This window comes from Meleagris gallopavo, chromosome 19 (assembly GCF_000146605.3).
Source record: "Meleagris gallopavo isolate NT-WF06-2002-E0010 breed Aviagen turkey brand Nicholas breeding stock chromosome 19, Turkey_5.1, whole genome shotgun sequence".
In the NCBI taxonomy this organism is placed as follows: domain Eukaryota; kingdom Metazoa; phylum Chordata; class Aves; order Galliformes; family Phasianidae; genus Meleagris; species Meleagris gallopavo.
In genome coordinates this window covers 8,115,533-8,127,972 of record NC_015029.2, presented here as the reverse complement: position 1 = coordinate 8,127,972, position 12,440 = coordinate 8,115,533, and the positions used below count along the sequence as shown (strand labels likewise).

Genomic DNA, 12,440 nt, shown 5'->3' with positions numbered 1-12,440 from the left:
CGACCGCTCGGTTTCGTCCGCTGCTGCCCGCGCTGCTCCCCACTCTCCCGGCGGTCCCGTTGGCAAAAGTGCAGAAGGAAATCGTCGACTCGACTTCGCGTTCGATTTAAAGCTGCCGATGCTGAGAGCGTCCGGGCGAAGCCCGTGCTTACGGAGCGGGCGCCTCTCTCGGCCCGCGGGCACATCGCTCCGCTGCTGATGGGAGATCGCCTCCGTCCCCGCAGGCTCTGCTCATGGAGAACGGGACGCTGAAATCCGTCACTCGGGACGTGCACGGGGCTGCCGGGCGCAGGGGCGGCAGCTGCAGGGAGCTGAGCGAGGGGCAGTACGTGCTGTGCCGCTGGACCGATGGGCTGTACTACCTGGGGAAGATCAAAAGGGTAAAGAGGGCATTTGGAAGGGTAAATGGGCACCCAAAAGGGTAAGAAAGCATCCAGATGGCTTAAGTGGGCATCCAGAAGGGTAAAGTTGGCACACAGAAGGGTAAGAGGGCATCCAAAGTGCACCAGGTGTGGGTGCTGTTCTCTGGGGCAGCTCGCAGCACACTGGCCTGTGCTGTGAAGTGACTGTGGTCTTTGGAGTGCCTGGATTGATGTCCTAGCTGGGTATCTGCCCTGGAACCTGCCTTCCTGCAGCTATGAGAGATGGGGAAAATGGGATCGGGGAAAGAGGAGAGTGCAGGCAATGGGAGCAGGCATTCATTGGTTCTTTGTGCTCTGTCCCTGCAGGTGAGCGGCTCCAAGCAGAGCTGCCTGGTGACATTTGAGGACAACTCCAAGTACTGGGTCCTCTGGAAAGACATCCAGCATGGTGAGTGCCACCCCGTCGTGCCCTGCTCACTGTTCCTGGGAGTCCATGTGCCGTGGGCAGCACTGTGGGGCCATCACCACTTTCTCCATCCTGCAGCCGGCGTCCCCGGGGAGGAACCCAAGTGCAACATTTGCCTGGGAAAGACATCGGGACCCAGGAATGAAATCCTCATCTGTGGGAAATGCGGGCTGGGTAAGTGCGGGCACGTGGCTCTGTGTCCTGCAGCATCCTGCATGTGTCCGGCCAGCTTGGTGATGCTGACCCTGAGCCGTCCCATAGGTTACCATCAGCAGTGCCATGTCCCAGTGGCGAGCAGCAGTGAGGGCCCGCTGGGGACGCCGTGGTTCTGCCGCCGCTGCATCTTCGCCCTGGCTGTGCGGGTGAGTGGGGCTGCAGGGTGCTGCAGGGTGGGCTGCGGTCTCACTGCTGACCCTGTCCTGCTGCTCCTGCAGAAGGGAGGTGCCCTGAAGAAGGGAGCCATTGCCAAGACACTGCAAGCTGTCAAGATGGTGCTGTCCTACAACCCTGACCTGCTGGAGTGGGACTCTCCGCATCGCACCAACCAGCAGCAGTGCTACTGCTACTGCGGGGGCCCTGGCGAGTAAGCACTGCCTGCTCAGGGGCTGTCCTGCTCCGTTTCATGGGCGTTTTTCCTCCAAGAGAGGCTCTCTGCTTGCAAGGCCATTCTCTGGGGCTGGCGGCTCTGCTGCCCTCTCTGCCCTGCACTGTCTGCATGAAGCTCCTTGCCAGTGAGCAGCCACTTTCCTGGCTGGGGCTGCTCACACTGCCCTCCCCAGCACCGGCTCCTCTCCCTCCCCAGGTGGTACCTGAAGATGCTGCAGTGCTACCGCTGCCGGCAGTGGTTCCATGAAGCGTGCACTCAGTGCCTCAGTGACCCCATGATGTTTGGGGATCGGTACGTCCCTACGTCCCCGTGTCCCACAGCTCCCAGCTGCATCTACACACTAGGGCAGGTGCTGCATCCTTGCGGGATGATCCCCCCTTATGCTCTCCATCCTCACTCTTTTCCAGGTTCTATGTGTTTTTCTGCTCCGTGTGCAACCAGGGACCTGAGTACATCAAGCGCCTGCCCCTGCGATGGTGAGAAATGGCCGTGGCCCCGTTGTGCTGTGCTGGGTCCCCATAGGGCTCGTGAGGCACCAGTGTGCTGTGCTGTGGTGTCAGGGAGCCAAAGCACAACTTCACCAGGAGATAACTGCAAAAAGCAATTTGGGAACGAGCCATCAAGTTTTGAGATTAAATATAAGTTTCTGCGGTACTTTATAGTGCACCTTGATGATCTGAAAGCACTTTGTAAAATATCCTAACAGTGCTAGCTGCATCGGGGTGTTACACAGAGCAGCACTGGGTGTAGGAGAAGGGAAATCCTGCAGGACATGTTGCTTGGCTTTCACTTTTGGAGATTCAAGTGTGAAGTCCCGCAGGAGAGACTGTTTTGTAAACAGTCTACATGTGAGTAAGAGCCATCCTGCTCTCATACTTGAGCGCAGCGAGAGTGCATGGCTGGAGCTTGGTAGGAAGCTGCAGCAGTGGGTGTCTGTCCTGGGACTGGTGCATCCTTGGGCTCCTGACCTCAGGGCTGCTGTGAGACACAGAGCTGCTGGAGTCGTGCTGTGCCCTGGGCCAGCATTGCTGGATGTGGGCTGCTCACTGCTCACTGACCTGCTGGCCTTGGTCGCTCCCGCAGGGTGGACGTGGTTCATCTTGCCCTGTATAACCTGGGCGTGCAGAGCAAGAAGAAATACTTCGACTTTGAGGAGATCCTGGCCTTCGTGAACCATCACTGGGACCCTCTGCAGCTCGGGAAGGTAATGCCTGTAGGTGTTGGGTGTGAAGGGTCAGAGCCTCGGGGGCACAGGGACATGGGGGGCAGGAGGCCAGAAGGGGAAGGGGTCGGGGTGGCCGTCCTGCCCCGAGGAGCTCAGGCTGGTGTCTCTCTGCAGCTGACTGGCACCCCTGTGTCTGAGCGCGGCCCCCACCTGCTCAATGCCCTCAACAGCTACAAGAGCAGGTGAGTGCTGGGCTGGGAATGGAACAGTGCACGGAGTGCTCCTGCCCTCCAGGAGTCCATTCGTCCCCCCAGGCTGAAGGCTGCTCCCTCCCCAGGTTTCTCTGTGGGAAGGAGATCAAGAAGAAGAAATGCATCTTCCGCCTGCGGATCCGCGTCCCACCGAACCCCCCCAGCAAAGTGCTGCCGGAGAAAGTGCCGGGCGAGAGCGGGTCCTGTGAGCTGAAGAGGAGAGGGAAGAGCAGATATGTGCACAAGGACAGGTGAGTGCTGCACAGCCACAAAGACCAGTGGGTGCTGCACAGCACCGTTATGCAGCCCCAGCCCTGTATCTCACCCTACATCTCGCCTTGCAGCCTGCTCCCAGGGCAGCTCCAGCAGCAGAAGAGGCGTGCGGTGCGGCGGAAGAGGGCCAAGTTCCTGCTGGAGGATGCCATCCCCAGCGTGAGTCCCTGCGGGCTGTGGGACGGCCATGGGAGGAGGGAGTGCTGCGGTGGCAGGGCAGAGGGTTCCGAGCCGCTGTGTGGTGTTGAGGTGCTGGTTTTTGTGGTGCAGAGCGACTTCACCTCTGCCTGGAGCACCAACCACCACCTGGCCAGCATCTTTGACTTCACACTGGATGAGATTCAGAGCCTGAAGAGGTGAGTGCTGCCCAGCCGTGGTGCTGGGGGAGCTCTGAGGCGTGGGGCCGCGGGGCCGACGCTGCCTCCATCCCAGTGCCAGCTCGGGGCAGACCTTCCTTTCCGATGTGGACTCCACGGATGCCGTCAGCACCTCAGGCTCAGCCACCACCAGCCTGTCCTGCGAGTCCAGGTGAGGGCTGTGGCCCCTTCACCCCCTTCCTGAGGATCTTCTATCTCCCCTCACAGCACCGCATTGCCTCTCTCCCTGTCCCGCAGCCGGAGGACGGTGGGCAGCCGTAAGCGCAAGCAGACAGTTCTGACCCTCCCCTCAGCACGGCCCAAGCGTGGCAGCGGAGCAGCAGGCAGGCAGCCGGCAGTGGGCAGCCCCCAGGGCAGCGAGGTGACATGTGGGCCCGAGCGGCCGGATGATGGCATCGACAGCCACACCTTCGAGAGCATCAGTGAGGACGACTCGTCGCTTTCGCACCTCAAGTCGTCCATCAGCAGCTACTTCGGGGCGGCGGGGCGGCTGGTGTGTGGGGAGAAGTACCAGGTGCTGGCACGGCGTGTGACGCTGGAGGGCAAAGTGCAGTACCTGGTGGAGTGGGAAGGGACCACCCCCTACTGAGCCCCCGTCCCTCTGGTCCCGATGCCTTTTCTGGAGCTGACAGCGGAGCCCTTGGGTGCAGCCAGGCCTTGGTGCAGCAGAGGAGGAAGAGGAAGAGGAGGAGGAGGAGGATGCCCTGTGCTTGGCACCCTGGCTGCGTGGAGCTGTGAGGGGTGGACCCCCTCGGCCTTTTTATTGTATTCTTTTGACAATTGTTTTATTGGCCACATATATGCAAAGAGCCACGACTCGGCCTTCGGTCACACTGGAGGCACCGGAGGAGTGGGGCAGCTCAGGCCCCTCCTGGAGCACCACGTCCAGGCCGGAGCAGCGGTCTCGCAGGGACCCGGGCTGAAGCACCACTGCTGTCCCACTGTGGAGACCAATGGCTCATCCCTACACCATAGGAAATGGCAGGTGATGCCGCAGCCCTTGTGTGGGCTTTTCCTTCTCCTGCCAAACCCATTCGTCTGAGGAATGTGATTTGCTCTGAGGGGAGGACACCCTACGAATTGCTCAGACCCCATCCCAGGGCCTAGATGTGCTGCGTTCCCCATCCCACAATCACCTCTTGGCACAGCTCAGCCAAACACACGCACGTGCCTTAAACCAGAGCGGGCACCACCTGGACTGCTCTTCATTCCCTCAGAGATGCCCATCCTGCAGTGCCAAACCAGCCAAGAAACCAAAAAGGCAGCGAGGTGCTCCCCTGCTCATGGGGCTGTCCCTGCTGTGGGCATGCTGCTGCTTCACCATGGTTTTCTATACTGAAGGAGAACGAGAGCCCCTTTTTGTCTGAAGCAATACGGTCACTTTGTTCAGGGGCACACTTTTTAAAAAAAAATTCTACTCTCAGATGTACTCATTAGGTTCTTTCTAAGATATGCTGATGTATGTGTGCTGCTCTGCCCCCCATCCCCCCAGCTGAGCTGCATGCTCCTGCAGCAGCATCATTCCTCAGCGTGTTCGTGGTCTGCCAGCCGGGGGATGAACGGAAAAAGCTGTTTTATTGCAGAAGTACTGAAATGATTCACTCTGTCAAAGTACAGTGAGGGTGTGGGGAGCAAGGCAGCGTGCTGCCTTGTGTTGTATAAAGGTGCAAATCCATTGGTGTGAGAGAGCAGATCGCAAACAGAACCCATAAAGCACAGACCTGGAGAACAGCCCCACTGCTGCAATGGGACACACAGTGTGGGTGCTGCCCCTGGCGTGAGCTGCAACACCCCGAGCACTGGGCACAGCAATGCAAAGCCCTGCAATGCCTTCACGCTGTGCCATCGGGGCTGTGCGCTGGCGCAGTGCTCAGTGCAGAGCTGTGTGCTGAGCTCTGTTCAGCTGCAGCCATGGCACGGTTTGCATCTGTTATCTGAATGGAGCTGCCTCTGAGAGGCCCCAATGTTTTGGGAGAGGTTGCTGCCAGGACCCCACCGTGCCTGGTGCTGGGCCCATCCATCCAGCCCAGCTTGGTTACCAGGGGAGCACGTGTTTCCGTATCATGAGTGCCTACGGAGCCCAGGTGACTCACTCAGATACTGCCTGGAGGGCTGGGGGCTGCCAGGAGCTATGCCCAGACCAACCCCATGGGATGTGCTGGGAGAACATGGGTGAGCTTGGCAGCTCCCTCCTCATCCTCCTCCTCTCCCACTCCTCTCCTCCTGGCCTACTGCAGAGAACTGAATATGGAGCCTTTAAAAGTATTTTTGTTTCAGAATATATTTTGCATTAGTTATAATAGATATTATAATGACTCTATGCACCTTCTAAAGATTTATGGTTTCAGGCTGCTGCTTGTAATATCCAACTCTTGTTATATCTGAGTTGTAATTAATATGTCTGATGTACAATTAAAAAGTCTTTTTTCTTCTTCCTTTTTTTTTTTTTGTTAACATCACTACCTTTTTGTGGTACAGGGATTTGGGCAGCTGAGGGGTCAGTGTGTGGCCCTGGGCAGCACCCCATGCCTGGGTCATGCTGCAGAGAAATGCTGCTGCCAAGCATGGGGATGGCAGAAGGATGCAAATGGCTGTGCATGGGCACAGCCCAGTTACCATTTTCCCTGCTATCTTGTTTCCTGCACCCGGGAGCCCTCCTTGCAGTACCTCTGACTGCAACTCAGTCCCTGCACCACATCCCCACTGCCTGCGACGGACACCAACAGAGCCCTGGCAGGACCCTCTTGACCTGCTCACTGCACCCATGCACTGCAATGACTCATGAGGCTGTAGGTAGGAAATGCTCTGGTTTATTCTCTTCCCAGTCACACAATTTATTTTGTAGCTTATATCCAATTACACAACACGAGCATCTTTTTCTAAGGCTCAGCTTGGTCTGGAGAGAAAGCAGCAGAGCTATGCCCTGCTGGTCCTGGGTCCCCGAATGGGGTTGCTTTGCCCAGCTCAGCCCAGCTGATAGGCAGGGTGCTTGCTGGGGCTCAGCCAGTGCCACGTGTGTGTGTGGCACATGCTGCACCATCCCCAGGTGCTGCAGGGCAGTGCTGCGAGCAACCTCAGGCAACAGCAGCCCTGTGGTGCCCTTCCCCATTCCAGTGCTGCCTCCAGCTCAGTGTTGCTGCAGGGCCAGGCCAGGGAGGGGACATCTCAAGTTCAAATGAAATTCCTTATCTCAAACTCCTGTGCTGTAGCACACCCCTGGGGATGTGAGCTGCTTCCCTGTGTCACTCTGTGCACAAACCCCAGCAGAACTTGTCTCATCGGTCTCCTCAAGAGCAGGGTGGTTTCTGGGCTGTTCATTCAATCCCGTGGGACGTTTTCTCCAATCCACTTGAGGTAGAGGGGGTTTCCTTGGTCAATAGGCAGGCTGATGACTTCGGGGATTTCAAAGGGATGGATGGATCTAAAGTGGAAACAGACGCAGCGGCGCAGTGCCACAGTCGCATCCCGCAGCAGGAATGGGCTGGCGGTGCAGGAAGCAGTGTGGTGCGTGGGCCCTGCCCCGGGTGATCCCCCCTGACTTCAAAGCACTTTGTGCCACGTGGGAATTTTGCTTTGAGTTTGAGGTTTACCACAGCCACCAGCTGAGTCAGCACTCAGTTCGTGGGGTGGACAGGAAATCTGTAGATGGGGGGGGACCTACAGACCCTGAAGCCCTCTTTGTCCCATGCAGGGAGCCCGATGTTCCCAGCAGCCTGCTCCAGCTGGTGTGGTGCTGGGGCTTTTCTGGCTCTCAGAGTGTACCCAGCAGTGCCTAGAGCCCTCCTGGGTGGGATTGGTCTCGAGGAGAACCAAAGCCTAAGGATGAGATGGCTGCATACTGCGGATAGGAAGCCCCATGCTCACCTGACATAGTTGGACAATTCACTTATTTTGGACGTCCTTGTTTTTACTAACTGCAGAGAGTAAAGAAAAAAGAGTAAAGGGAGGGAACAATCCTGAAGGCACAGCTCCACTGCACCTGGCCATGCACCACTGCCATGACCCTGGGATACTCGGGATTGGTGCCACCCTGCAGCCCCATTTGGCTTGGGCTCTGGGATGGGGATTGCTGTGCCATGGGACATTGTCACTTACCAGCAGGATTTCAGTGGATTCTTCCAGTTCCCCTTTCCAGAAATACCTGTATTTAAAAGGAAAGAACCATTAGCACATCCAGCTATAGGTACAGCCCTGATGATCTCCCTGGTGCTTGGTGCTCCCCGCAGGTGACTGTTCCTCTATGAAGTGGTGCTGGAGAAACATCACCGGTCCTAAATGCCCATGATCCAACATGTGGAGCTCTAAGGCTGGGGCCACCCTTGATGTGCCAGGTCTGAGGCAGCTAAGGGCAGCAGGGCAGGGTGAGGTGAGCACTGGGAGGGCTGTGGGGTGCTGACCCTCTGAATGAGGCAGGGAGACATTTTGTACAGGGAGCACAGTGCAGTGGGATACCAAGCGTTGTATCACACTTTTTCCCTCTCTCTCTCTGCAGGAGAGGAGCTCTGCTTCTTGTGAGTCAGCTGTGACCTTTCAAAGCAAAAATGCTGCCAGAAGGCCACAGTGATTTCATCTGCATGCAGAGTCCCCATGTGAGGAGGCACCTGGAGGCTCTCAGTGTCCACTGCGCAGGGTGGGGAGGAGGAATAGATGGGGCAGGTGGGCTGTGCAGCTCAGCCCCAGTCCCCTCTTCCTTTGGAGTACAGCAGCCCAACTTACAAGGCCGAGCTCTTGGGCAGGATGTTCACGTAGGCAGCCAGCTTCTTGTCCATGATGCCCCTGGGTGAGAGAGGAGAGGGTCACTGCCACTTGGCTTGCTGAGGCTTGCAGAGACATCCCTCATGCTGTCTCGTGCAGCAGATGGGAGACATGGACTGAGGCTAATTATCACCCTGGGAAAGCAAAGTGATCTCCAGCAGGGGCTGCTCTGGCTCAGATCCTCCTGGCCTGGGGCTGGAACTGTCCCTAAAGCTGCCCCAATCCCCGGCAACAGGGAGTGGTGCCTGGCACAGAACTGTCCCCATGGACAAGTTGGAGGAACTGTGGCCTGGAGGCCAGCTGTGCCAGGAGGCTGTGTGCCCCAGCCACGTGCAGCTCGAGTCACTTAAAATTTGTAAAGCATCTTGAATTAATTTGCAGCCCAACAAACGGCAGCAGCACGAATGGAGATCTTCCTGCTGTGCTCATCGTGTAGGACACATGGCTCAAATCACTTTGTTTCCCATCTGCAACTTCCAAGTCACTTGAGCGCCAGAGCCTTTTCAATACCTTCTAATTGCTTCTGCTTTGCCCCAGCAAACTGTGATCCTGACTGATATCCTGCTCTTTGTTCTGGCAAGCTGGGTGGAAACAGGCAGCCACCATGGTAAGGGGAAACACTGTAAGATGCTGCACGTGGGGAGTGCAGAATGCCTGCATAATAGATGGTATCTTTGGGTTGGGTACCTAATGGGTATTTCTGTGTCCCTGCCACACTAAACAATAGGCTCTGAAGGGAGATGGATGAAATATTAATAAGCAGAAAAGGCAAGGAAATGATGCACACGGGCCCAAGGCAGAAGCAGCTCATGGGCTGCCAAGATGTTGAGTGAGTTCCGTGGCATGCAACCACCCAACAGCAGGTATGGGGCAGGGGCCACACCTCTGGGTGGGCCATGAGTTTCCTCTGAGGACTTTAAATTATCTCGTAGAGACAGTGCAAACCAGCTTCCACAAACCTTGATCTCCTTTTCCCTAAAAGCAGAAAATTTCCCTGCAGCCTGATCCTTTAGAGCGCTCCTTTGAGCAACATGAAGGAAGAGCACACATGACAGCTCCAAGAAAAAAGTGGGTGGGAAAATAAATGCGGGAGCCCTGTGTCATCCTTCACAACCATTGCTCATTCATCCAAATTCCTGGAAAAATTACTCCACCAGTAGAAATGCAAGCAAAGTACATAGATCTCAGCAACAGAGAACGATTTGCTTCCTCTCCCTTCCTTGCAAGATAAGGAACAAAGAGTGGAAAACATTTGCAAAGCTGTTACGACTTAGTGTTTTCAGGAACAGAGGGATCTTTTCACCAGCCATGTACAGTTGTTCTTTTTTTTCTGGAGACATCCAGTGGCACAGATACTATTCTACTTGAATTTCTTCATACAGTTGAAGTATTTAAGGTGACACAAAATCCCTTTCAGTAGCCGGTCAGCTCCTGAATGGCTGCTTGGGAATGCTCCGCTCTTACAGAGGACAGGGAGAGTTCTTGGCAAGCAAGAGCATAGCAGGGAAAACAGCTCAGAGAAGGTGTTGCAGGAAACTTAATGGTCCATCATAAACATTTCCCCAGTCAACAGTTTCATTGCTTTGAACAAACCACCTATTGAGTCACAGACTGATGGATATGTGGAAAAACTGCATGCAAAACATCATCAATGTATCTCATACACTGAAAGAGAAAAAAATATCAAGGTAAAGCCCTCGCTCCCCAAAGTTTGTTCTGTGTTTTCTGTGGATCACTTCATTCATATTTGTTAGTGCACTGTGCACTTCTCAGGGAATTCATTACTGTGCTGCTCAGAGAAGAAGGATTATGGCATGTCAGAGGACATGGGGTTGGGTCTTAATCCAACTGAGGATGCAGAGATTTCAGGCCATGGCTTGAATGGATCTTAAAAACAAAAGGCAGAAGTGTCAAAGCCTTGACACAGCAGAGAAGTGCAGCTTCTTTCCAGGGTCAAGGAAAAGCTTTATTTTGCAAAAAGCCATTTCCAAACAATTGAAGCAGACAAGCAGGGAAAGCTCCTCAGTACCTTGCAATATCCTTGGCAATCTGCTCGTTGAGGCAGTTGATGAAGACGATGGAGTGGGTCCCAGAGACATAGCTGCCAGTGATGGCAGAGTGCAGCTGGAGAGCGAGGCTCCTCAGCATGGGGTACATCAGCAGAGACAGCGTCATCGCCTGCAGTGCAACATATGAGTGCTTATTGAAGGGAAAACGTTGCATTTTCTAAAAACAAGCATTTATCTTAATATTATCTCTGGCTCAAAAGACCTCTCCAGTCTTCTTTCAACATTACAGCAGTGCTCATTGCAGTTTAAGTGAGATTTATTCCCCCACAACGGGGCCAACCTAATGCTGTGCCAAGTTGCCTCCGTTCAGCTGTTTCTACTGCAAACAGGAGCACCCAGGACACATCCTGCAGCCAAGGGGGGACGGAGCCCCTGCCTCCCTGAGGATGCAGCTGGAGGAGAGCAGCATCTCCAGGAGGGGATTTGGACAACACATTCCGTGCAGGCCCTGCAGAGCTTTAGTCCTTACCTGCAAGCTCTTCCCTGCATTCTGCTGACAGATATTTTGCTGTGCACCCAGCCTGCGACACAGACCTCACAGAGCAGGCATGGTAGGACAGGGCCAAAATGCGGTTTTAAAGTTCATTTCATCTTAATTATGTGATAAGAATCTTACAGTCAAATTCAATCTGTTCACAGAAATCCTTACTGACATAGCCTGAGTCTGTAGGGCTGCAGAACAGTACTGCTCTTTCCATCTGCTGACAGTGGAGTGGCAACAAGTTGTTTTGCTGCACATCCCATTCCTGGCAAGCACGTTAGTTCCTCTTGGTAATCACATGCCATAAACAGAGTCACATAGAAATGCAATCCATAAATTATCTCAGCTGGGAATAGCAAGGTTAATTTGGTGTGCTGAGTAATAGCTGAAGGATGGGTGCCTGTGCTGGGGTTGTAGCACTGCTGTCTCTGCACAGCTGCTCTTCTCTTTGTCTTTTGTTGTTTTTTAAACAAACAGCATCTGGCCCTTATTCAGCAACAGTGACAAAAAGGTTCTTTTAAGACTAAGAAGATAGTCCTTTTTTCCTCCATATTTCCATCCTTCTCTGTCCACTGAACACCTCCCGACACATGGATTATGTCAGAAGTGTTCTTTTTTTTTTTTCTTTAAAGATTGAATTCTAAAAATATCTTGACACCACAAAGACAGGAACACTTTTCCGCTGGGGAAATGACTGATGCTCTGTATTAGTTGTCTCCTCTTTTTCAGTCCATTTGAGGAAATACTTTCTGTTATCACAAGATTCATCATAATTTTTCGAGCTTGTGTTTTTCCCCACGAAGCCATTGAACATTTACTGTACAGCAAATCCCCCAACCTACTCCCACAGCCACAAGCCAGGCTGAGATACGCTGTTGTATTTACTTCTCCGGATTAGAATATAATCACATTCCCTGCTTAGTACAAACTCTGACCTGTTTAGCATGGCAATCATTAATCTCCTTGGAAGATGTATGTGCACGTGAAGAGGAAATCCCCACGAACACTTGTGGTTAAGTATTAGCATACAGTGACCACTCCTTTTCTTGTTGATTTTTTGTATGTTTGCTTGTGTTTGTTTCTGAAAAGAATGGTGACAGCACAGAAGCATTGAATGTGCCAAGGGATGTTGCAAAAGTGTTGCAAAACCTTCAGGATTCCCACCTGAGGGACCAAATAAACTCCTGGCTGCCAAAAGATTCAAGTGAACAAAACTGTACAGCCTGCTGTGCGATTATTTCACTGCAAACACTGACTGGCAAAACGGTAGCTGAGCTTAGAGACTAAGATGTGCGTGAGATGAATTTGTTTTGGCTTTGGCTAGCCATAAACAGCTTTAGGGATTAAAGTCACCTTGTAAGGACTTTTTCTCAATGACTCTGCCTGGATGAGGCTCTGTACAAATCAAACAAACACACAACAACCAAACAACAACACAGCTTGTGCCAACCTCCAGGCTTCCTCAGCACAAGTGGAAAAACACCCTCTGAAACTCACTTTACTCGCAGCAACCCAAGAACGCCTTTCTCCTGCAGGCTCCTTCCCTTCCACGCTCTCAAGCTGCCCCCCAGGAACCCCTCTGCAACCATCCCCTTGCTGCCCACTCCCACTTACCAGCAGCACGGTGCGGCAGC

At 53.9% G+C, this 12,440-nt stretch overlaps 2 protein-coding genes across 5 annotated transcripts in view; one reads left to right on the top strand and one right to left on the bottom strand.

The window, feature by feature from the left end:
- Nucleotides 1–5,936, top strand: part of PHF19 (PHD finger protein 19) — a 7,928-nt gene extending 1,992 nt beyond the window's left edge. For 3 of the 4 annotated variants that reach the window (XM_019621514.2, XM_031556237.1, XM_010721031.3), the window contains exons 2-15: nt 225–380; nt 729–810; nt 907–1,002; nt 1,090–1,190; nt 1,263–1,411; nt 1,631–1,726; nt 1,843–1,911; nt 2,519–2,639; nt 2,775–2,842; nt 2,938–3,102; nt 3,196–3,283; nt 3,395–3,480; nt 3,557–3,652; nt 3,739–5,936. In XM_019621514.2, the coding sequence (XP_019477059.1) occupies nt 225–380; nt 729–810; nt 907–1,002; nt 1,090–1,190; nt 1,263–1,411; nt 1,631–1,726; nt 1,843–1,911; nt 2,519–2,639; nt 2,775–2,842; nt 2,938–3,102; nt 3,196–3,283; nt 3,395–3,480; nt 3,557–3,652; nt 3,739–4,090 (1,725 nt within the window). In that variant the 3' untranslated portion in view covers nt 4,091–5,936. Of the gene's footprint in view, nt 1–224; nt 381–728; nt 811–906; nt 1,003–1,089; nt 1,191–1,262; nt 1,412–1,630; nt 1,727–1,842; nt 1,912–2,518; nt 2,640–2,774; nt 2,843–2,937; nt 3,103–3,195; nt 3,284–3,394; nt 3,481–3,556; nt 3,653–3,708 lie in introns of all 4 variants that reach the window. The other variant, XM_031556238.1, reaches the window with a different exon arrangement.
- Nucleotides 5,937–6,289: 353 nt separating this feature from the next.
- Nucleotides 6,290–12,440, bottom strand: part of CUTA (cutA divalent cation tolerance homolog) — a 6,480-nt gene continuing 329 nt past the window's right edge. The window contains 6 exon segments of the mRNA XM_010721029.3: nt 6,290–6,922; nt 7,366–7,415; nt 7,597–7,642; nt 8,218–8,277; nt 10,286–10,434; nt 12,421–12,438. Of these exon segments, the coding sequence (XP_010719331.2) occupies nt 6,820–6,922; nt 7,366–7,415; nt 7,597–7,642; nt 8,218–8,277; nt 10,286–10,434; nt 12,421–12,438 (426 nt within the window). The 3' untranslated portion in view covers nt 6,290–6,819.